The 24,285-nt window shown below is 53.1% G+C and overlaps 5 protein-coding genes across 5 annotated transcripts; 3 read left to right on the forward strand and 2 right to left on the reverse strand.

Moving 5' to 3' along the window:
* Nucleotides 1–31: 31 nt before the first annotated feature.
* CSUI_003465 (uncharacterized protein) lies at nt 32–5,921 on the forward strand. The gene is made up of 6 exons (XM_068063663.1): nt 32–1,902; nt 2,649–2,738; nt 3,239–3,304; nt 3,856–3,956; nt 4,933–5,014; nt 5,860–5,921. Exons 1-3 carry the CDS (start codon nt 1,076–1,078, stop codon nt 3,246–3,248), a joined length of 927 nt encoding a protein of 308 aa, XP_067924351.1. The 5' UTR covers nt 32–1,075; the 3' UTR covers nt 3,249–3,304; nt 3,856–3,956; nt 4,933–5,014; nt 5,860–5,921.
* Nucleotides 5,922–8,118: 2,197 nt separating this feature from the next.
* CSUI_003466 (gda1 cd39 (nucleoside phosphatase) family protein) lies at nt 8,119–9,323 on the reverse strand (the record flags this gene model as incomplete). The annotated part of the gene is made up of 1 exon (XM_068063664.1): nt 8,119–9,323. Exon 1 carries the CDS (start codon nt 9,319–9,321, stop codon nt 8,119–8,121), a length of 1,203 nt encoding a protein of 400 aa, XP_067924352.1. The 5' UTR covers nt 9,322–9,323.
* Nucleotides 9,324–11,431: 2,108 nt separating this feature from the next.
* On the forward strand, nt 11,432–15,652 carry CSUI_003467 (uncharacterized protein; the record flags this gene model as incomplete). Its single annotated transcript, XM_068063665.1, has 2 exons — nt 11,432–12,198; nt 13,602–15,652. Exon 2 carries the CDS (start codon nt 13,709–13,711, stop codon nt 15,650–15,652), a length of 1,944 nt encoding a protein of 647 aa, XP_067924353.1. The 5' UTR covers nt 11,432–12,198; nt 13,602–13,708.
* A 935-nt stretch (nt 15,653–16,587) lies between these two features.
* Nucleotides 16,588–20,439, reverse strand: CSUI_003468 (microtubule associated protein spm2). Its single transcript, XM_068063666.1, has 4 exons — nt 20,123–20,439; nt 18,646–19,876; nt 18,401–18,502; nt 16,588–18,098 (listed from the first exon to the last, which is right to left on the reverse strand). The coding sequence occupies exons 2-4, from the start codon at nt 19,375–19,377 to the stop codon at nt 17,379–17,381; spliced, it is 1,554 nt and encodes a 517-aa protein (XP_067924354.1). The 5' UTR covers nt 19,378–19,876; nt 20,123–20,439; the 3' UTR covers nt 16,588–17,378.
* On the forward strand, nt 20,233–24,230 carry CSUI_003469 (thioredoxin-like associated protein). Its single transcript, XM_068063667.1, has 3 exons — nt 20,233–21,946; nt 22,188–22,454; nt 22,898–24,230. Exons 1-3 carry the CDS (start codon nt 21,317–21,319, stop codon nt 23,351–23,353), a joined length of 1,353 nt encoding a protein of 450 aa, XP_067924355.1. The 5' UTR covers nt 20,233–21,316; the 3' UTR covers nt 23,354–24,230.
* Nucleotides 24,231–24,285: the final 55 nt, after the last annotated feature.

Below are 24,285 nucleotides of genomic sequence, written 5' to 3' on the forward strand. Positions count from 1 at the left end.
GAGTCGCAGATCCAGAGCCTGTTAACATAAGAGAAAGTTTCTTGAAGGTGTTTGTCAGAATTCCGAGTTCTTTTTATCCTATTTGGGGATCGATTTGCGAAGGTCGATCCAAGGTAGACAGCAGTCACATTCGAGACAATGAATGCGTCGATTCTTGCTCCCGACTTTTCACCGAATTCGGGACTGACTGTCTGACCGCGCGCGGTACGCCACTGCAACTTCTTTTCTTCGCAGTTTTTCTAGAGAAGGGAAGCGAATGTCACCCGCTTCGAAGTAAGGGGAGGACCGAGGCGAAGAACTAGAAGAGGGAATAGACTCCTTTGTCGACGCAGGAAGCCCCGTCTGAAAGAAAGAAGGGAGGGGTCAGTGTAGATCTGTAATGGACTCTTTGAGTGAAGTTCTGAAACAAAAGAGAGAACGGAAGGGGGGAGAAGGAGAGAGAGATATTCGTTTCATTCTTGTCAAGTCCATCTTCTTAATGAGCGTTCTTTTATCATGATGGAGGATCTTCTCCTTAGGAACTCAATTCCTTTTACCACCAGTTTAACTCTCATTTCTTTCTTTTCCGAACTTCTCTTCTTGCGGTTTTCTTATCTCTCCTCTTGTGTCTTCTCTGATATCAACCAGAAGAACATGCACACCTAGATGACTTCTATCTCTTCCGATCGCTCCTCTGGTGCATGGTCCTGCCGTCTTCCTGAAAGACTTTCCTTTTCCACCTCTCCTCTAGCACATTCCTTTTGTTTCATATCTTTTTCTGTTCTTCTCAAGACTTCTTCTTCGCCTTCACTTCAGCATCTCAGGGTATTTCCCTTCTTATCCCGCATATACAGAGAGAGAAGAGAGGGAGTTTTCTCTCCAAGGAGACGTACCCTCCTTCTCGTTTTTCCCAAATCAGGCACGCAGTCCCTTTTTCTTTCTTCCGTCTAGTCTTCATAAACAACGACCTCCCAGCAGACAAGTATCACCGATCATTTCAGTTCACCTGTCAACAAGAAAACGCGAAAGAAGTAAGAGAGGCGTCAAGTGTTCAGATATCTCTTTATGTCTTCGCAGAGAGTGCCTTGTCCGTTCAATGAAGATCATGAGGGAAGTCATATTCTGGAAGAATGCCACGGGATTCCTAAGGGAGGAAGGAAGACTGTTGACGTTAGATCGACACTTGTTTTTTTCGAAGCATCAAGAAATATTTAGGCGACGACCTCTATTAGAAGGACGAACAGGAGGAGCAGGAGGAGGTGTACGTACAGTTCATATGTTCCCTCCGAAGCAATACAAGAAGAATCTCCAACATTTAGGTACATCACAACTAGCAACTCCTCCCTCTCATATGCGTGTTCCTATCTCTTTAGAACAACAAGGTTCCTTACCTTCTTCTTCTCCCAGTGGTGATCTTCTTTTTCTCTCAAAGGAACAAGACGAGAAGACAAATGAGAAAAGAGAAGAAGAACATTCTTCTCCATATTCTTATCACACATCTCCTTCAGAAACCTCTTCTCTTCTGTCATCTTCTACTTCTTCTCTTCGTCACAGTTCTTCTCTCTCACTTCGCGAGGGTTTTTCTCAAGACGGACCGTTAGGAACCCCAGCGTCTTTACAAGATGAAAGGAGGTGTAGTGACACTAGGAATCCCCGTCCATGGTCTACCTCCCCTTCTTCTACTTCTTCTGTCACAGTCGCTTTCTGTCCTGTCATGCAACAAGAACAGGCATCGCGGAAGACATCAAGAGCTGTAGAAAAGCACCAGGAGAAAGAAGAAGAAAGCTCAAGAGGACAGATCGAGCAAGTCTATAAGATTGTACAAGAGTTAAACAATACGAGGCGATGGTACCACCACCAGATATGGCATGCAATGACTTCAAGAAATTGGGCGTTACTTGATAGTCTCTTTTCTCAGTTTCTGTAAGCCAGATAGTAAAGGGGCTCTCCCTCTCAAGGGTTAATAGAATAGAAACTCCTCTGACGGCAGGCGGGGTTGTAGAGAAGAAAACAATAGGAAGAAAGCCCTGCCTCCCGCCCGTTCACTGGATCGTTGTGTAGAACTTCTTGCGTTGATATGTCTTGAGGTAGGTATACAGGGTGCTAACGTTCTTGCTAGGACTACCCATGCTTTCTTCCTTCCCCGGTAGATACGTAGATAGACCATGAAGGACATCGCTTTTTTCATTCCAGGTATCTTTTTAGATATTTCTCTCTCATCCATAGCTACACATACTTCTACGGATAGAGATCTACACAGACGACGGGAGGGGGACTGGGCTCACAACTCGGGTAGGTGTAGTGTTATGTATTCTGATTGGGTTTATGTGTATAGATATAGAGAGAGGGACATATGGATCGACAGGACTTGAACGGAATCTCTCTCTTCGGGGGGGGATCAAGTTTATGGGAGGGCTCTCTGTTGGAAGTTTCTGGTCACATGAGAGAAGGATGATGTCTTGGAGAAGAGAAGCTAAGTCGTAGGTCTGTCTCGCATAGGAGAAACATTAAGCGTCTGAATGATGTGTCTGCATGGATGTCCTCTGTATCTTACGGATTTCAGAGGCTACGAGATTCCTTGTGATCGCTTCATGCGAGCGGTTGACACTTCTTCTTGTTTTTGTGTGTGGTTTTGTCGGGTGTACATACATCACTGGCGCCATCATAAGGGAAAACGGATTCCACTACGATGAGGTCACGTATACCTTGAAGCTGTTCTCCTTCCTTCTTTCTCACCGGACGCCTTCAGAAAATGTACGGTACGCAACAGATGTCAGTCCCAGTAAAATAGATAGATAGATAGATAGACTCAAGCTTGGCAGATTGTTCTGCAGGTGGAGGTGGTTGGTAGTTCGGTCTCCAGACTCTCTATACCCCCTCGCAAATATGACCGCTGTATGAGAAGAATCATCTGTCAAGCGATGTATATCTCCCAGCAGCTTTGCTCGTCGGGTAGTGGGTTAGACCAACAATGAGATTGTGCGATGTTGACAGAAGTGACCTCTTTCCCTCGCTCTCTCTCTCTCTACATGTCTGTACTTGGACTACACCAGATCTCTGTTATACGGCTTTGACTCGATGAACTAGAGAAATGGTGCGTGTCGATGTCTTTATACATCGAAAGAAGCTTGCTTGACTGTCACTCTTCTTCCTACACACACAAGTCCATGTCGATTTGCGACTTTTCTCTGTCTCACTAAGCATGTTTGATGTTCTCGTTCACCTCTTCTCTTCTTGCGGACGTACGTGCTTCTGTTAGGCCCTTCTAGTACTTGAAGAGATGAAAGCGGCGCGCATGCATCCTGCCATTGTTCGTCTCAATGAGGTAAAGTCAGCACTTATAGGCCACAACTTGTCTGGTCCGTTCAACCCTTGATAGGTGGTGTCTTTCTGTAGAGCATGAGCTCTTTGATCGACTAGGTTCTTTGTGGCCTCGCCTTTGGGTATACATGGTGCTTCTGATGCTGCTGTGCCTGCCAGTTGCCGACCATCATGACAACAGACTGATGTTCTTCGGCTATCTATTACGTGTATATGGTGCAAGGATATACATACATATCTCTATATATGTAGACCGAGTCCACATCTATATGTATATATATACTTAGTTTACATTCATGTGCATGTGACAGGCATTGGTTGTCTCAGTAGAAGCAGATATATGTGTGGACCAAGTATCTACAAAGATGTGGATATTTTTATTGGAGGAATAACAGTCGGCGATCGGCGGTGTCGTGTGTGCTATGCATGCATGCATCTATGTTGATGGAGTTATACCCTCCATAGCTGAGTTGAAAGGAGCTAAAACTGCATTGAATCGTAAGGCGTAGTTTTAGAGGGTAGAATGCCAAACTATACGCCTGTGTCTCTTTTCAGGGATTACTCCTGTCATACTTCGAGTTAGGCGAGATCTTCTGCCTCCCACCCACATCGGTCTGTCAGAATCTCTGTCGGTTGACGTGGCAAACAGCTGTAAAGTAAGCTGAGAAAAGAGATAGTATGGTAGGAGTAGTATCAGAGACAAGCCGTCGGATGCCCCCCCCCCTCGGGTTCCTGACACCGGCAAGGGAGGGTGACGGAATTGTCCCGTTGAGGGGCTGCTGGCTCGGGAGTACAGAATGGAGAAACGAACCGATTTTCAGTCACTATCTGCACTTCAGACCTTCTGAACACCAACATATGATGTGATAGAGGTTTACGCCTGTACGTTCTGCCCGTCTCAAGTGGTTGATCTACCCCCGTCCTTAGTGCCAATAAGAGGGCGGCTTCTTACTGGCTGTCTTCAGATGACGTCGCAGTTAGAAATAGTCTCTGGCAATGTCCTGACGGAGGCACACACCAACGGACATGCGCTGCGTGTGTCGTCCGTCCAACCCGGTTGCCTTTTGTAAGAGAGAAGTATCTTCTCGCCTTCCACGAGAACTCCAAGTTCACCCAGAAAGCTTGCTTTCTGTGTCAGCCCGCGTGACTTGGTCGGTATATACATACACAGATTTGTAGTGCAGTGACGTAATGCTAATTTCTCTTCACAAGGAGAAAGCGACAACCACACCTCGCCCACAAGAAGAGCCCACTCATGTATCGCGCTCCCGGGGGGAAGCGTTCAACCCGGAGGGCCTACTGTAAAAGGAACCTGAAGTCTTATAAGGCTTTGTCTCAACAAGCCTGACCTCTCTGGGGAAAGGTCGGAGTACGCCGGCGCCCTTTTGAAAGAGCCGAGACACAAGCAGGAGAGTGTCGGAAAGAACCAGTTCAGGGTTTAACTAGTCAAGGAACGTTGCCCAGGCAGGGCGATGTCCGCCTATTCTGCCACGAAGTGATGTGTTGACGAGAAGGAAGAAGTGGCAGCTTTCTGGAATGTGTTTGATAGGTATGTTCCTCTTTAGCTTTTCTCAAGAGTGACTGGCTCCTCTGTATTGGAAAGTCTGTCTATCTTCGCGAATGCTTTCACAGACTGCAGCGTCAGCGGCGGCATCGCCTAAAACAATACTTGGAAGCTCTCCCCTCTAACCAGCTTTTGAGCCTAACTCACTCAGTAAGTAGCCAAAAGGGGCTGATGGCTGGTCCCTGGATTGTGTACGTAGTAAAGTCAGGGCTGTTGAACACGTTTTCATGCCTGCAGTGCTTCACAAGTAATGCCCTTTCTCTGAAAGTATAAATTTTCCAGCCTCGTTTACGTTTCGGGATGTCGATGAGTTCTTGGGTCTTCTAGTTGCCTGCGAACATTTTTTGGCTGTAGGAGTGATGTTAGACAGCAGTTAAGTGGCAGTGAATGTGCACCTGTGCATGAGATGCAGGCAAAAAGACAGAACGTCGCACCCGTTGTCGTGTCGGAGCGTGTAATCTTCAACCATTCGAAATTAGATCTGTATCTAAAGTGATATACATACGCCACTCAGCCGGAACCAAATCATCTGTCAGCTGGGAATCAGTGAGGGCGTGAAAAATCAGTGTGGGCCGCACCAAACTATACCTTGGAACTACTAACGGTCTGGCTGACAAGAGAAGATAGTACTCCAGTGGGACAAAACAAGCACACACTAGGCTGTCGCGAGTGGCACAGCAGACTGGTACGGAGAGAAACAGCCTGTGACAGTACCACTGGGCTGCCACTGCTGCGTATGTGCTGACGACGCGGTACATGGTGGAACTACGCACGCATCGTGTACGACTCATTTCCCTATTTTTTGACAGTATCGCCTCAGGGGACCGAGCTTGATCATCCTTTCAGAATGCGACGATACACTGATCAGGTGGACGAGCGGCGTGCATGCATGTGTCATCGGTAGGACGATTCACGACTTGGGCTGTGGCAGTGACAAGGGAACAGTTTCTTTGGTCGTACAAGCCACTGCGGGTTCTGGGTGCCGGTGCCCTCAGGATATTGCCAAGCTGCTAACGCGAAATGAGGAAGAGTTGTGTGTGCTACCACCACCCGAAGGGCCGATCGGAGAGAGCTTGGAGCTGGAAGAAGACAATGAAGACGGCGACTTTTTATTGGATGACGTCGCAGCTTATGACGTCGCAGCTCTTGAGCCACCCAAGTTGCAAGACGGCAACTTCTCCTGGCACAAGGCACTGTGAAAGCCCGGTTGCCGACCACTGCAACCCGCTCGTTTGGTCTGCGGGACTCCTTCCCTGCTCACAAAGCTTCTCGGTATCAAACCATGTACACGGGGCATACATTAGTTAACACCAGAAGCTGGACTCCTCGTTCGACTATCTTAATCAAGTAACCAGGGTTACAGCATGTGTTGATCAAGGAACGACGGTACAGCGACTCAGTTCGGTTGTACTTCACGAAGAGGGGCGCATCTCCCGTTCAAGAAGACAACGCAGCTGTCCGTGGGCAATAATACATGTGTACCTGCGTTTGCTGAAGGCCGCGAATTCGATGCGATTCGCGATCTTCAATCTAACGCAGTTCATAGGACAAACTCACGGAAGTTTTGCGTACCCGCTACAGTCAGAGTATACATTCTATCTCATGAAAGAATGGGCGTCCAAAGGGGGTGTACCGTGTCCAGGAGATGACGATCTTGTCTCGTGCCTCTTCCCGAGCGTAAGAAAGTAGCTCGTGTGCGTGTGCGATTCAGCGCTAATCAGTGCTGTCGGGGTCGGGGCGGAGGGGGAGCCTCGGTGTTCACGGTGATTCAGTACACCAGGGGACTACGCAGGTTCCCGACCAAAAAAGTATAACTGCTTGCCGAACTCAAAGATGGCCACGTGCCGAGCTGAATGACGGCCACCTGCCACGCCGTACCGCCCATGCAAATCTCAGCCTAGTAGTGATGTATGCTGAACAAGGTCGTGCTTATCTCGCCGCGCTACACAATCTGTTTGCTAGTCTGCCAAGCTTGCTACCAAGCACGTAGTGTCGTACTTCGTTGGCGTACACGGAGCCGAGCAATTCTGCGCGGAAGTCGACTTCACGTAACGAGAGTCCCAAGAACGTGATCACAGCTGGTTCGCATGTCCAAGAGAAGGAATGTGTGGAACAGTGGAAACACCAGGGCACACCCTCACCTCTCCAACAGACAGGAAAGAAACAGAAGCGGCCAGCCCTCTCGATGCCTACACAGACTCCGACGAAAACAGAAATCGATCCTGCTCTAACAATCCGGGAACCGCTATTGTGAAGTTCGGTACGGATCAGTACGCATTACAGTACTCAATATAGCTCAGTAACTAGATGCATGGCTCCTCTTTCTTCATGATTATTACGGGCTGAAAAATACACTCCATTTTCAATCGGTACACGTGCTGGCCCTGCAGAGCGTGCTGCACTTGCCGAACAAAGTTGGTGCTGGGGGACAACTGGATCGAGTATGAAGAGTGCCGCGCATCAACCCGTGAAATGTGTAAACTCTCAGGCGCCGCCCCTGACGCACACCTGGAAAAAAGTCCATCTGAAGTCACTCGTCAGACCCTCGTTCCAGCCCTCTGCGCCGATGACGCGAAACAAGGCATGTGCAGGGGACGAGAATGCCATTCCAACACATGTTTCCTTCATGACTGAATGTTTATTACATTGTTTCTCTCTTCATTGCCTTCATCAAAGCCATCGTCCCCCAACCGAACTGTCTGCGTCGATGCAACAAAGCATTATCCACTGCACCGGAGTGAAATCGCAACCGATATTCCTGCACGAATGTTTACTGCATTGGTTCTCTGCCCATTGCCTTCATCAAATCGAAGGGACTGTCACTGACAACTCCACCGCACACCATTTATGCACACGACACATTGAAGACGTGTTACGATGAACTGCTGGGTGCAACCTTCTCTGAGGATATTCATCAATCTCTCTGGAGACTGACTCAGTCCCAGCTGTCACACCCAACTCAAGACACTCTAGGCTGCCCAGGCACATGGAAAGAAGCGAACACATCAGCCACTCCGCTCACGAAGAAAAGAAAAAACCATGTACCATCAAGAAGCCGGCAGCTGTCGACAGAGACGTGAAGCCACGTGTGTCCGGGCTATCACAACCCCGTAAGAGAGGTGTGATCCTGACATCCTGTTGGACTTCAGGGACAGCTGGCCTGAACGAAATAACAATGTGTAGAACAACGCCTCATCCATTGATCGGCCTCCCACCGGAAACCCACTGATATGCTTGATTTAGAGTGACCACTGTCAAGCAGCTGTCGACGGAAGATTGAAGCCGGACCCTAGCTCGTACATATCGCGGGCCCACTTCCTTTTCGCGAGCGCGTACTGAAGAATCGCACCCACGTGCCAGCTGTACTCCCCAATCGCTTTCCCTGTCCGATCTAGAATTCGATCCTCGAAACGAACATACTCCGGCCGCGACTCTCCAATGTTCATGTGTCTCAACAAAGACGCGGAAAGAGCAAGCTTCTGACACGTGTCGTGCGAAAAGGCGGTCACAGGAAGAGGGGCCGAGCCTTTTATGTCGAACACGAGTCCAGAGCCAGACACCTTCCTGACAGGTATCGCGCAGAATCTCTGAGCGCCTCTGACCAGCTCATCAACATCGCCCTTGAAATCTCTGCTGAGCAGATTATACGACTGAAGTGTGCGCACAGCGCTTACCAGAGCGCCACCAGTGACGTAGATTGGGGCATCTGAGGAAGCGAGACGAAATACCTGCCCAACCGAGTCAAACCCTGACGCAGAGGCTTCTGAGTTAGAGGGCACTGGAAGTTGAGGACTAACGAGAAACTGCTCAACAGCTGCGTAACACTGCTGGAAGTCGCCTGTTCCTACGATCTTGTTGCAACCTGGAAAGCTTAAGCGCTCTCCCAAAGTAGCGGCAGGGTCCAGGCCATTCGCCTTGCAGGCCAGCTTGTTAAGTGCCTTCAAAGAGACTTCAGGATTCGAACTGGCGCAAAACAAGGCCACCGGCTTCAGCCGATTGTCCCGGGTACTCGTCGAAATTGTCACTTGGCCATCTTTGGTGATCGTTGGGGTACCGGCAGAGCATGACTGCTCATATCCTCGAGGAAAGCACGGGTTGTTGCAGATCCCCTGCTTGATGTTTTCCGGGCGATTGCAGATATTCTTAAGAAGAAGGCCAGCAGAGCTCGTTGCTCCCAACTGCAGAAAAGACACCGATACAAGCTCCAAATTTCGACGACTCCCAAGGTGGGCTTCAGCCCCAACCGGCACTCTGCGAACGAAAGGCGGTACATGAACGTAAGGTATCAAAGGGAACACGATTTGGGTAGACGCCCCCCCTACTTCCACAAGACCCAGAAGACCCCGGCTGACATCGCTGCCGCCTTCCTTGCCCTCAAGCGCGAGGCGCTTCGCAGTGTGGTTCAGTGTCAAGAAAGCGAAAGCCCCCTCTTCCTCGCCGGTAATCGGTCGCGCCATTTCTGCATTCGTGAAAAACGGGTACTTGCCATCTCCCTCGCTGTTCAGGGCTGCCCTGATTAAAATAAACAGTGCCTCGGTGTACCATTCCGGGAAGCCACGGACTCCCGCCGTGCTGTAAAAAAAAACCGGCACACCCAGGCGGCTTGCCTGTCCTTGCTGGCTGGCCGTCAGCCTGTTGTCGAGGAGCGTTACCAGGTCTGCACGTAACTCACTTACGAGCGACTGGACAAGCGCCTGCAGCTGTGGGATGTAAGTCACCATGCTCCTCCCTACTGAGGGCCTCGATTCCCAATCCAGACCCGCATGGTTGTCGAGCCAGAGCTCAAGCAGCTGCCGCAACCCTTGCAGTTTCTTGCCCTCTGCTAGAAGACGAATGGACTCCGGCTCTACTACGCGACCCGCATGTGGACACGCTTTTGTCGTCACCAAGAACAAATTTGCGCGCGTTCCGGTGCTGCCTGCATCCACAACGACCACTGGCTGATCTGCGTAGCGGCAGTTCTGCTCCGAGACCCGCAGTGACAACAAACGGGTAAACCCTTCACTGCTCCGAGGTATCCGGTCCTCCGGTCTGGTCCTTCCCCTGAAAAAAGAAGAAAAGGGGTTACTGTCAGAGGCACCTGCCGTGCGAAGCAAACACAAAAGCGTAGCGGCGACGAGGCCGCAGATCCGAAGTCCCGCCATGATGTGGGTGCCGGCTTGCTCCCGAGTCCAATGTCGGTCGAAGCAGCCCTGTTGAAACCGTCCCTGTACTCTCTGTACTCAGACTACGAGCTCCGACTTGCTTCCCCAAAAACCCAAAACGGAAGCTTCGGAGCCAAGAAGCACGTACTGGCCTCGGTACCTCGGCGAACTGCACCGATCCACGGAGACCTCACCCGCAGAGTTTTCGCCGAACGATTCAAAATAAAACGGCGCCACCCCGTGTACCCTCGTGCACTTCACCCTCCTGACCGCGCCTTGCCCCTCGCAACGCGGTAGACACTCGCGTCGCAGGAGCGTCGCTACGCGAGACGCAAACTTGATTCGGGGGGGGCAGCGGCACCGCCGTGGAGGTACTGGAGACGAGTGTTGTCCCCTATTTGCGCAGCTGGGAGACACGAGCGTCGGCACGACTGATCTGCCCTACTCGCGTGCCCAGGCAGCCAGGGCGCTCCCGCTCTCAGTAGTGGACCTGCCCAAAGTGCACTGCCAACGTACGTGGTGACCGGGACAGGCGCTAGGTCGTCTGAAGCCACGAAGTGTGAAAGTGGCGTTCAGCTTCCGGCTGAGAGGATAGCCCAGCGGGTCCTTCGTTGACAGCCTATCTAGGGTTTAGACTTGTGCGAACAGCGGGGCCAGGCGGTTAGCCGTAGTATAACGGGCATGGTCTCTTGCGACCGACCTCGCAAGAAGTTAGCTAGTTCGTCTTGCATTTTCTACCCCCCCCCGTCTCGGAACGGAAGTCAGCGGAAAAGTGCATACCGGATACGGGCCGGCAAACTGAACTCGATGCCTCTTCGCTGCTTATACCGTCGCCGAAACATACTGAGGGTTGGTTCTAACGGGCGATTTGCGTAGTCCCGGCCTACCTCAAATGCTACGCATTAACCTCGAGGTAGTTTTTAGTGTGTCAGCGAACTACTCCGCGCTTCAGCACAATAGAGCACACGATCAGCTGAACACCCTTGGAACCCACCAAGGCTGAGTGCCCTTCGTGGATACCGGCAGAGGTTCTCGGCTGCACGCACCCGGAGGAGTGGCGTTCCTGATCCTGTGTCCGCTGCCTAGAGCCGCAGAAAAAAAGAAGTCTCCGAAGTGAGCTGCCTCTGAAGATTCTCGCATGCTAATCTGCTGGGACACCGCCTCCAGTCAATAACTCAAGCGGCAGAGGGTGGCAGTCGGGTCGATTGATTGCCGCTCGAATAGTACCGCTGCCATTTGAAACTGAGGCGAGATTTAGCCGGGCCGGCTGGAAAACCATCCTGTGTACAAAGCACCCTACCTCGGTGGTCTGGTTTTTCACCCACCGCGCGAAGCTGCCTGACTCCCGTCGAGGTCTGCAACACAGGAAACCGCGTCACCACCACACCGGATCCTCAGCTTTCTCGCAGCTATTTCGAAGAGGCGGTTCTCGGCGTTGCAGATATCGTGCAAGGCGCGACCTACAGACGGGCACCTCGCTACTTGACTTCAGCGAGAGTGGTGCTGCAGTCTCTGAAACCTGCGCGTCCCCCCTACCTGCACGCTGGACGAACCGACTCAGGCCAACTAGTTTTTTTACTTGGAAGGGGAAGTCAGGAGGAGATTCGGTGAAGTGAGCGCCGAACTGAAACTGGCGAGGAGCTTGGCTGGAGAACAAAACCGAGGGCCCGGCAGCGGCCGGAGCCGCGGAGCGCCTAAACTCTCACTACCCTCCACTGAAGTGTCAACACCACTTCCGGGGGAAAAGGCCGGCGACTACCGTGTCTATAGCTGCCTCATACCTCACTCGTGATCCGTTGACGCCGTTTTTTTTTATTAGACTCGGAGTCTCTTCTTTCAGCGATCGTACCGGTGACGGACGAGCTGGTCGAAAAGCCCGCGCGCCTCCTCACCGTGTACACCGCGCGTAGTCGGCGCAATGACCGAGTGACCGCTGCAGCGAGTCGGAAAGCTACAGTCTACTGGACGTGCCGAACGGCCAGTGGTGTGCCGTTGAGCCTTTTTGCATCATTTTTGTCATGCGGATACAGTCGCGCTGAACGGTCAGCATGATTTTTGTCATCAGTCCTCCCAGGTGAAGTTGTGAAGGTTCTGGAGAAGGCGCAGCCCAACAGTCCGACATTCGTCGCTCGTGAAACATCGAAGGCCTTTCTCGGGTGGTTGCTCGTCTTGCGGCTGGCTGTCCAAGGGGTAAGTCCATATTTTTCTCACTGAATTGTCTACCCGGGCGGGGACAGTTATCAGGAGACGTACGCTATTTAGTGGAACAGCGACCAAACTTTGGCGAAGTTGCAGGCCTCAGCAAAGGTCCACTAACTCTGCTTGTCTTTTTTTTCTCTGGCCGGGTCGCAGTCTCCACGTTGTCGTTAGAGAGGTGTTGCGCTCATCGCGCGTCGCTTGTCTCGCTGAGCAGCTTGCTGTGGCTTCTTTGTGCCAGCTTTTCACTATTCAGCGTTGCGTTTTTGGACGGTGAAGTCACTTGCAGGTACACGTGCTGCTGCAGATCCGTGGTAATACGCTCTCGAGCATGTCTGGCTAGTTGGATTACGTGTCGTCTGCCTGCACACTGGGTGTTGGCTGTGTGCGCATCGACTGCATAGATTTCTGTTCAGTTATTAAGAAGGAAGCCGCATTGGCAGACCTTTCTTAAGTCGGGGCCTGCGTTCGACGGCACGCAATAGCGGTTATAGCGTTCGCCTCCAGTTTCTGTGTAGCCCCGCACACACACGCGGATGTGCTAAGGCTTTCCGTGAGTCATGGCCGAGGCTGGTATCAATTGGTGTTTATTCTACGGATGTTGCTGATAGCTCCTGAGGGTGCTGCGAAGAAGCTGCACACAACATCTGAGTTGTCTTCGCACGTGCATCTTAAGATCCATCGCCTTGCTTTTTATGGTTGACGAGAAAGCAGTGGGATCATGAGCGAAGAGGCTGAGGGCGTTGTCCGCGGTCCATCGTCCACCGCTATTGTTGGTTCAGAGTGTAGCGAGAGCCATCATGGGCAGTACGGTGTGAGCAGTAGCATAGGTACCTCCGTGCCTGCTGTACCGGCGGGCTCGTTGGTGAGGTGGGAGTCCTCAGTGCCCTTTTGGTCTGCTATTGGCGTGGCAGCGTCTCGAATTGGGAGCGCCGCAGTACAAATTTTCCGAGGAAATGATGGCAGGCAGGACGTGTCAGCCACCGTAGATCCAGTCGGGAGCAGGTGTAGCACAGAAGTCGATGTTCTGGACGTGCATGTGGATTCACCCTTCCTAGCTAGCCCCTGCTCAGGCATATCAGGTACTCCAGTGCCGCTGAGCCCCGATCGGTCAGAGAGAGGATCACTTGTCCTCCCCACAGCTGCCACATACAGGAGTGGCACTTTGTCGCCGTCCCCGCTCCTGACAGGGCACGTGAAGCAGTCTTCTCCGGTGCACGGATTCGGAGACCAGACGAGACATGAGAAGCAGAGTGAGTAGTGTCCGGGTCGGTGTATATCTCACTTGGCTGGCTGCGTGCCTGCCGGGTATTGAGAAAGCTGCCCCCGCTGAAAGGTGTATCTTCTCCAGCAACCGTCATCTGTGCTGCTTTGCTGCTTACTGTTATTTTTTACAGGCCTTCTTCGTGGGTCCCCCGGTTGCCTGAGAGATTCTCTTGGCTCCCCAAGCTCCCACGAGCCGCGCCTGACACGTCGAGCGCAGAGCAGCAACCAATTCGCTATAATGATTGGAAGTGGGATTCCGAAAGTGTCAGGATCGTCTGAAGCCGAGCAAACAATCAAGGCTACTCAATTTTCAGGTGAACCAGGGGCTGGCTCATTCACATCTGGTGGTGTTTCTCCCGGTGTCGTAGTTCCCCATTTCCCGGTATCTGGTATTCCGGGGTCAGTCACGCCCCACGTAACCGGTGACCCTTCCGTATCGCGTAGCCGAAGCCTGGCACAGCGATCGACCGCTCGTAGTCAAACAGTGACAGCGGGTCGTTCATCATCCTTCGTCGCGCCGTGGCAGCACAGAAAGGTCACAGGGGACGTGGGCCAAACACAAGAACCTGTACGCGAAATCATAAGACGCCGACTACGGGCAAACAGCTCAGCCAGCGTAAGTACTCACGTGTCGTCCCGTCCGCTGTCACCAGGCGTGGAGACGCTGAGTCAGTACGGATCCACACGTGCGCCGTTCGGAGCTGCACCTTCCTCGCTTGCCAGGGCTACCAAAGATATTGTTGCTCCATCTCAGGCAGCAGGTGCTGCGGGAGAACGGGACGTACCAGCTTCGAGGAGGGCGTCCGAGCGCGACGAACCAAGTTCCCCGGTGCCTTTGATGCAAGTGGTGGCGAACACGTGGGCCTCACAAGCTCCCCCATCACCTTTTCAGCCGAGAACTAGGGGATTCAGTTCGGCCAGGTCGTCGTTTTCGGAGCGTCGTGTCCCAGCAGCGAGTCTGAGTCGCAGGAACTCAGAAGTCCAACGCGCGGCGCCGGTGAGATGTTGGGGTTCTCTGCCATTGCCGACTGAGCGGACAGTCGCTTACCAAGGCACTTCACTTCCAAGCAGCGCACGGTTTCTCGCGCGTGGAGGCGAATTTGCAGACACACTGCAGGCGGTGACATCGTCGCTCAATACATCTCGATCGCGTGTTGCGGATAAGTCAGCAGACATGTGGCTGTTCTCTCCCACGGCATCGCAGTCATCTGCGAAAGCGATGGGCGATGAAGGTAATGATTGTGATCCAGGGAATCGACGGAGTGCAGCTCCCCCGCTGGCCGTACACCATCTCGAGACTGAGAGCGAGCACGCAGATGACGGAACGACCGCGATTGCGACTGCGTCGCCTGCAATTCCGGATTCGCCAGTTCACTGGCTCTCCGGTACCGATAGACCGACGAACGTTGAGCGGGAGCCATTTACTCTCCCACCACAAGAGGAAGAGAGAGAGCCACCTCATCCGACTCAGGAGGGGTCAAACGAGGATGCAGCACGCCTGCTTCTCCAGCGCTTAAAGGAGGTGGTGTACCCGGGAATAGTTGTCGCTCACGATGAAAGACCAAGAGTGGTGTTCAACATCTCACCAAACTTTCAGCCTGAGTTGTTGGTGCGGAGAAGCAACGCCGCGTCTATCCAAATCTATACTGATCTGCCAATGCCAGTCCATGAGGCTTTTGAGCGACCGCCCCCAAGGCCGGTCCCGGCTGCTGTTGAAGAAAGAGAGTCAGCGCGGGGCCGAGGAAGCACCTTGGGAGAAGGGGTTCCCGATGTGTTAAAGAAGTGGCTTCTCGGGGAGTCGAGGGGCAGCGACGCTTCCACATCGGCAGGCTCGTCACGCGAGGGAGTTGCTGTGTTTGAAGGGAATGCGGATGACCAGGAATGGCTCTGGGAATCAACAGTCCCGAGTGTGGTATTTCATCAGGACTGCAAAAGGGATACCATGAAGAGTAGTGGAGGCAGTGACAAGGTCTACCGTCCTTACGTTATCGTTGAGGTGACGTCAGAGTGGTTTCCGTCGGTTTCACTTTCGTACGTTCCCCTGGATGAGCCAGGCAGCGGAGGAAGGGACGCTAGGGTCGAAGCGGCGCGCAGCTCTGCAAAACGAGGCAAGCCCATGGAGGGACCAGGAATCTGCATTTGGGGTCCTCATAAACCGGAAACACTCGACACGCGTCTTTGAGAAGGACCGTGCGGCCTAACTGAAGCAATATGAGAGGAGCTGCAGCTCAGGCAGTCGCGTGTTCCCGTGCAGAGGGCACACAGGCCGGGATGTGGTATCCACGAGCCAGCCTTGTGACAAAAACACGGAAAGCCGTACTGGGTTCAAATACCCCTCCTCGGACACGTCAGCGTTTTTGCATACTTCAGCTTTCTGCGGAGGGGCCTTTAAATGTGCCGCCGCCGTGTCGCGTTCATTCAGTGTTGTGCCAAGGAGTCGCAGCCCTTTCGTTCCGGGAATTGCGGGAGGGTTTCAAGGGGCAAGCGGCTCTGCTGTATGTTCCGTGTAAGTGTGATGCACCCTCGTGTATATAAATCTTCGATGAGGACGGCCTTGCCACTCTTATAAATGCTTCCAGCGTCAAGAATACGGTCACTGGTTTCCCCGTATTTCGTGACGTAACAGTGAGGTGGAACCTGTCTGCGCAGCCCTTTTTTGTTACTCCCCCGGACACGGGTAATCATCGTATGCTTACGATTATCTTTTTATGGTAACGATAGAGGACTGTGATGTCCAGGCAGCCTCACCAGTACAGACAGCATGGACAACGAGTTGCAGTACGGCTGCCCCCGGCCGTGATTTTTCTTCACGTGGCCATCTATATAGCGTTCACGGTACATGGGACGCATCGAGGTTCCAGCGGAGCACGCGGGCAAAAATCCGTAACTGCGGCGGCCCCACCCAGTGCGTTGCACCCCTACTCTCATAATGAAAGTCTGGGAGGGTACCCTAGCGCGTTACCGTTTGCCGAAAGCTCGTTGTTGAAACAACTCAGGAGTTCCTCGGAGGGCAGAAGCTTCACATACAGGGAAGTTTCTTACATTTCGTTTATGATCACACGTATGCATCTAGCGCCTCCACTGTAGGTACGTCTGGTACACCCGGCAAGCACGATGTCGAAAGGATACGAAGGCAAAATGTCTCCTAACCTCGCCGGGCAGGGAGCGAAGACAAAGGATGTGGTTGGTTCAAGAAACTTAGCCGGGATGTTTTAAAAAGTGCCACAAAATACTATTCGACAAAATCAAATTCGCACTATAAACTGACATGCACCCTCATGGGTTGTAAGTCTCCGCGCTAGGCCTTCAGAAACCCGGATCCATGGTATCTTCCTCCCTCCCCTTGTCAACCCACACACAGCCATGCACCGGCCGTAGAAAAAGTAAGCTCCTCACTTGGGTGCCGAACAAGAAAGCTAGTCCTTGGATACCTTCATCTATCTACTTCCACGGTGTTATGTGCTCGATTAAGGAACAGCCGACGGTTCTCTCAGCAGACGCTGTGACCGCCAGTCCCGGAGTGCAATGTCTGGAGCTCGGAAGTCGCCTCCAGGACCAAAAAATCCGGGAAGGAACGGAGTGGCACGCTGCTTCAGCTCATTATTTGCTGCCGGACACGGCTCGGCAAACCATAGCATCAAGTATAAAAACGCGGGCTTCCTTCACAGGTGTCCCGAAGGCTGTACTCATGACTACAGGCGACCGACGGCCGACCGTACGTAAACGGTGTCACTCATACTGAGGGGTGATAACCGCCACTGCTGGTGCACTCAGTCGAAAAATACTTCTTTCAGCGGTGAAGGAAGGAAAGCACGGGGCTACTGGTAGGTGATACATTTCTTTCTGTGTCCTGCTGCGCGGGTGCACCTGTGTTGCGCATGTGGTTGATGCACCGTATTTCGCTTCTTTCAGTGAGGCTGGGGATATTCTGGGAACTGTACATGCTTTTCTTCTGGGTAATACGGCCTGTCATTCTGCTTGCACGGGCCGTCTGCACCACCGTGGTGGCCTTCCCCCCCAGCCCAGTGTGGCTCCCGGGTGAACGGATACTCTGGGGGGGGAGGTTTCTCGAACTGGTCCTCGTAGTATTGCCGTTGCAGACGGTCGATTGCTTGATCTTGTTCCTCTTGGACCTGGCGCTGCATTTCCTGGCGTCTCAACTGTTCTTGGTAGTTCCTCTGGTCCGCAATACGTTGTTGACGTCCCACCTCTTGTGCTTCCCGCCGCGCGTGTGCATAGTTCAAAAGCCCTTCACCATATTCATGCGTGCGGCGAGAACGCTGACGGAACTCGAAGTCAGCCGCGTTCTCGAACTGCTCTTCCGGTGTTGCAGCAGCTCTCGCGCGCACTTGTTCTGGAGCCTTCTCTTGACGCTGATGCTGCTCTTGCTGGTACCGAGCATCATCGGCCAATCGCTGACGGTATGCAATTTCCTGTTCTTCTGTGGTAGGTGTCACAGGGTAAGGCGACGCCCCGCGGTACATGTCGGCGGTCCGACGAACAGGGGATGCTGAAAGGTGGCAGAGAAAGTTGTCTGTTCTTTTCCTAAGCCATGGAAAGACACTGTGCCGTTTGCTCTCCCCAAGGTGCCTCATGGTTGGCGCATCCTCGGCTGGTGCCAGCCAGCTCTGCATGTATCACACACCACAGACTGGTAAGTTCACTCGCATATCTCCACATTCCAAAGCCCACAGCGTTTCCAAGGACACTGTCGGACCGCTCGTCGATGCAAAGTACTCCTGAGTACGAACAGTAGCCAGTAACTAAATCATGAAGCTGATACGGACAGCGTGACAGGAGAAGGCTACACGCAATGAAGGCGTCGGTTCCTACTCCAGGAGTGCATCCCGTCTTACTGCATTCCCGATGATCCCTATACGGGGCTCGAGCCCGCCCAGTGTGAGGAGCTGGATAAGAACCTGCAACTTACGTCCTGGCATCGTAGTTGTCCTCGTTGGCAACGCATGCCGTGGGCGGTTCGGGTCACACTCGTTCTGTACATCGATTCCGTTCCTTCGCGAGGCATCAAACCCTGCACGGAGAGACACAACAACGGGAAAGAAGCGCTGCAACTGAAAACTGGGTACTCTGGCTGACGTTGACAGAAACGGATGAATGCTTGTGGCTGTGATACGTGAGGCACGTCACGCCCGGTCAAGTGTCTTCCAGGCTCACCAAGGCAGTGTTCTCAATACTGTCCATTTGCCTGTAAGCACTGACGGTCCTGTCCTTTCTGACGCCGTAGGCATCGAAGTCGCTGAGGCTAACTACTGCAGCAGCAGAGCCCGGACGCCGTGCGGTCATGATTTCTGTCCGGCCGGTTGTTTTATCAACCACCTCCATCTTTGTACGGAAAGCCTTGTTTAGCTCGTTCGAGTCGCAGTAGGTTTGCAAGTTGCGGACCCTCGGCTTCTGTTGCTCGAGAAAGTACGCCTTCACTCGGGGATCCACCCCTTGTTCAAATGCATCTGGAGGGCGCCCGTGCTGCCCGAGCACATCAGAGACAAAAATGGACTCGTTACTGGCCAAGACCCCACGCTTCCGAAAAGGGATGTGTCGTCGTCTGTTCGCCGGTTCCCGAAGTTCGTTGATACCCTCGCTATCCATGCCCGCGAACGCGCCTGCAGGGTCTGTCGGCTGTGATACTGGTGCCGGGTAGTTTTCGTAGGAAACTCCAGGGCGGAGAATCTCAGTGACGCTGTCCCGAACAGCGGCAACGGGGGCAAACCGAGTGCCCAAGCTCGGTCTCTCCGTCCCACGAACTCGGTCGGCAGCATGGAGCATGGGACCCAGCCTGAGCTCAGACAAGCGGTTGCTCGACACACCGGCCGCCCGCCCAGCTTGGACGCCCCCCCCCATTACGCGGTCAGGGGTCCCCGGAGACGATGCCACTGCCGACGCTGCCATCACCAGACTTCGTTAGCGCAGGAATGAGCTTTACATTTAACACAGCTGACTACAAAACGCACCGACGACAGAAGCCGACTACCAGGCGACACGCTATACCAACCAGGAGACAAAGAGCCGAAGGCGATTTCGAGCCAGTCCTTCAATTTCTTTGAAAAGACGTGGATTGCGGCGGCTGATACTTAAGAAAAGACAACCGAACGAAATCCGTAGAAAGAGGAGGGCTACCACGCAAACGATCGACGGCCTCAAGCGTATCGAAGTTGACGAAGCAGCCGCGCGGCCTTATTTGGAGGACGCGGTGCTGACAGCAGCGGTATCGACGCGGGAGGAACCGACGCAGGTTGACTCCGGAGAGAAGTCAACGTGGATGGCAGAGCCCGAACGAATTAGGAATCTTGAAGAGCAGACCGGGTTGCTGGTTGCATGACCAGGGAGTGGTCAGCCGAACAGGCAATCGATATCTTTTTCCGACTGCGCTGGTCTCCGTGGTTGTGCCCTGCACGACAGCATCCAACGCGATGGATCAGCAGTCGGTCAAAGGAAGTGCGCCACTTACTTGAGAGGTGGAATCACCAAAAAAAAGAAATGCGGCTAGGGGGTGAATAGGCTGGTGGGCGCTAGTCCGAGATACCCGCAACAAGCGGCTGCGGAAATGGCTGGCTGTTTCCGCTGCTGGCAACAATGGGGATTCGAATCTACTTCATGTATCCGTTCCAGTGAACACATGCTCACTCCAACTTACAGTTTTGTGGAGAAAGCTCCAGCTGCAGTCCAGAAATACGCGCTCCGCCGGGGGTTTTCGAACCCGATGCTCGAGAATGCGCCTTCACTGGCCCGTGCCTGGTGCGAAATGTCGCAAGCGGCTGTCGGCCTCTCAGCAGGTCGATGTCCGGCTGCAATGGCCGTCCCTCGCGCCACTCCTCAGAGAAACTGTAGCAGGGACCACCACAGCCACCCTTCGAAAGACGAAAAATTCAAACGGAAAAAAGACAATTCACGGACAGAAAGGCATTTAGATAAGAAAGCTGCTGGAGATGATCGCAGAAGACACACTCGCTCGCTCGGCTTGTTCTGGGCTTGTTTGCGTCTTGACGTGCGACGGACAGCAAGCTTTGCCACGAGGCTCAATCGATCGGGCCCCGCTGCGCCGGAGCGCTCTCGAGCTGGTGTGAGAGCTGGAGGCTCTAGCGTCATCGAAGACAGCGTGAAGCCATGGCGCTGCGAGCGTCGGAACAAGGCACGAAATCGAACAGCAAACAGCCGAACCGGCTTGTCAGCATGACAATCAGGCCGAGGCGAATCACGCAGATCGACTCGGCGGCCAGTAAGCGCTCGCTGGCTGGCAACTGTGTGGCTTGCTGGGATGGGTATCGAGTCGTTCTTGCCTGCTTTAGCATGGTTTGTGTTTCTTTTCTGCGTGTCTTTATTCAGTCCTGCTTCGTTTGTTGAGGTGTCCTGGCATCCACGGGAGCCCTACTTTATCAGAAATCTCTCCATTCTGTCCTTCGGAGTTTGTCCATCAACACGCCCAGCCGCCACGTAACAGGCGCAGTGCTTCCGCCCCGTCTGGCGTTTCAGTAGGGCGGGCACTGGAAAATAAGAAAGAAGTTAAAGACTTCTTCTCAGACTTTACTTTTGTTGTTAGAAGCGACGCTTGGTCATTCGCTCTTTCGCTGAAGGCTCACAACCACGGATCCAGTCGTCGAGGGGCCCCGACGTATGGCTAGTCCACTCACCCGTTCGTCTTGCGCTCCGCTCCTCGACTGTTTGTTGTTCGTGAGCGAACATATTCCTCGGCTCTTGCTGGGTTTTACTCACAGAAGTGATTTCTCGGCTTAGACTTCGGAGCTTAGGCACCGATTTTTTTGTGTCCACGTTTTGTCGTGCCTGCGACTGGCTGATCTTGCGTGGCGCCCTAAGCTATCTGCTTGGAACGATGGCGACTGTGATGCACGGGCGAAGAACTCCAGCGCCGGATGTCATCCCCCAGCGGCTTATAGATGTGACGGATTACGCTGGCAAACCATCCTTTAGCCGTAATGGCAGGGTGTCGACCGATGACTACGTTACCGACGTTGTGCCACAGCATCGTCGACACCTGAGTAACCAAAGCTACGGCCCAGGGGCTGGCATGGCGGGAGTCGAGGCGGGTCGAATGAGCGAGATTCAACAGCACACGCGGAAGCGCACAGATCCAATGAAATCTGCTAGCGATAGCGTCAAGACTCTTCTGGTGTCCGCTGACTCGGAGCCCAACGGACGTGGCTCTGGTTCGTACTACGAGACTGGGTCCAAGGGCCTCTCCGGCCGACCGACTCAGATTCCCGTACCTCGACCAAGCAAGCGCTCTCACCTGCGGTTTTGCGGTGGGGACCCGGAGGACCAGCGACGGCATTTTCAAACACGATGGCAGGTTATTGACGGGAAAATGGAATTCTGTACCAGCAGAAAGGGAGGAAGCGGCAGCGTTGAGTTCGATTACGAGCAGCTCGATCGCGATGCTACCTATCACACCTGGAAACGCATGCTGGGCACTTACCAGAAGCTGAACAGAAGCTCTTTACAGGTGAGCCACTATTCGGTCTCCAGTCACCGACGCAAGACACGGCCCCCAAGAATCAATGACATTCAGGTCTCGTGCTGTATGGGAATCTACTCGTGAGCGCGTTCGGCTTATCTGCATGAACGTTGCTGAATGGTGAACTTCAGGAACAACAGTTCCCAGGCTATTTCTGGAAACGGTGTTCACTCCCAAGTTACATCTGTTCTTAGACGTTTTTGCCTCATGGTGCTTCTGCGCTGTGCAGTCGGATCGATTCTTGACAGTGGAGGCCGACGCAGCGCGCAGCGATCGCTTGCCAGACGTGAAGAACCGGGCTCCTCCGTTTGCTAATCCTGACGGTCCGTTTGAGCAACGGAACCCCAATATCCGCCCGGTGCATTGTGGGCATCTGGACAGAACACTCTGCCCTAGGAAAGGAGAAGCAACGTCAGAGGGTAAACTAAGCGGGAAGGGAGCCTCAACAGGGGCCGTCGGTCTACGGCAGAGTCACCTGGCAACGTCCTCGCTAGCGGTGAGTCGGATCTTCTGACTGGTTTACAGGCGCCTGTAATGTTATTGTATTAGAAACACATGAGGCAGTAGTAGCATGTAACATCCTAAATTCCCATCCAGCACCTACCACCCTGGGTGGGAGAAAGAGAGCATTATTTTTGTAGTTTCTCGGTCTTGTTCGAGCGTTGTAGTCAATCCATGGATGTTCTTTGCCGTAGGGGTGGTAGCCGTGTGTTCTAAAGTTGCCGGAGACAGCTACCGTCAGGCGTCTGCCTATAAGGAATATGGGTGAAAATACCTTTCTGTGAACTGGAGTAATCTGTCTTTTTCCAGGCGTAAATCCTCATTCGTGTATAGCTTAAAGCACATTTAGCACCGCAGTCTGATTCACTTGTTTTGAGCTTTAGTAGAGTCGCTTTGTCTCAACTATGTTTACGCTCTTCCCTGTTTCTTGTTTTGTAGCCTCAACCGGGCCCACAGCCGATAAGGCATCTTCGGAGAGCCGAGTATGGTGGCGCGCATGTGGGAGACTCGATGTATTCCATTTTGCGATCCCCCGTAGAAGACCGTGTCCCCAGGGGGCGGCCGGAAGCCTTTCGCACGGAGGACTACAGCAACATGCATGCCCAAGAACAAGGATCCCAGTACGCTCCTCCTCGAAACCAGGAAGGACAGCCAGGTGGTTACCATCTGGACCAGGGTCCTCCCCCAGCATCCCAGCCTTTTGAGTACGCGGGAGGGGTCAACCACCAAGGGCAACATCCCCAATACCAAAGTCAAGGAGGCAACATTCACTCGATGCCGCAACAACAGGAAAGTCGCTATGCTTCGCGCATGCCTGAAGAGCACGGAGGGGGAATGTCACAGGGGCAACATCAAGACTTCTATCACACCCCATCCGCACAGCCGACGTACTAGATTGCGTGGTGCCCCCGGGAACTAACTGCACGGCTTCTCCGCAATCAGGGCCTCGGAAAAGTTAGAGCGAGCCGCCCCCAACTAGGAAAGCCACTCTAACAGGCAAACAGTGGATGGGTCGAGCAAGCAGGTGTTCTGAACTCATGGGAGGCCGACATGGCGAGCTTTCTTTTTCTGACTCATATTCTTATAAGCATAGAACAATGTGCTGGAGATTTGTTTGCTTAACAAGCAAGCGTGGCTGCGTCTAGCCGTAGTCGTGACGACGTTGTGAAACTTCTCTGGGAGCAGCTGCAGAGAAGTTTGTGAAGTGTTAAAAAATGAAAGACGCCTTTTTCATTGGGCAAGCAGCCGCAGCACTACTACACACTGACTCGACGCAGTCAACTGCGCGTATGGTACATATGTCGTCAGAACGTAACAACGAGCGCGAAGAGTCTGAAGTCCAAACACAAAGAGCCCACAAGTGGGTCATGTGCACGCCTTTCGTTGTCTCTACAACGAGGAGTCCGTTCCATACAGTCCCCCTTCAGCTATTCCATCCGTTGGGAGGATGAGCTGGTTGCCACAGCGGTCTGTCAGTGATGTGAATCTATGTGGGGTAGGGGAGGGAAAGATATGCTGACGGATAGAGTGGTGCGTGTTCGCTTCGTGGCCACGTTTACGTCCTCTCCGTGCCCTTCAGTCATCCCTCCGAGGTCCTGCTCGTGAACAAAGATTTCAATCTCTTTAGTAGTGGTTTCTCTGTGCATTTGTTAATTTTTTGCTCCGGGTATGTAGAGACATTTCTTTGCTGCCGTGGTCTAACTTGTCCGCGGTACTGTTTTGACAATCCACTGTGCCATGTAATAACACGAAGCAGAAAAAAGGTCGATGTAAAAAAGCCGGGACACGACGTCCGGGTGAAGCGGCCTCCCAGTGCCGACGTGCTC

This window comes from Cystoisospora suis, assembly GCF_002600585.1.
Source record: "Cystoisospora suis strain Wien I chromosome Unknown contig_1551, whole genome shotgun sequence".
Classification (NCBI taxonomy): Eukaryota; Apicomplexa; class Conoidasida; order Eucoccidiorida; family Sarcocystidae; genus Cystoisospora; species Cystoisospora suis.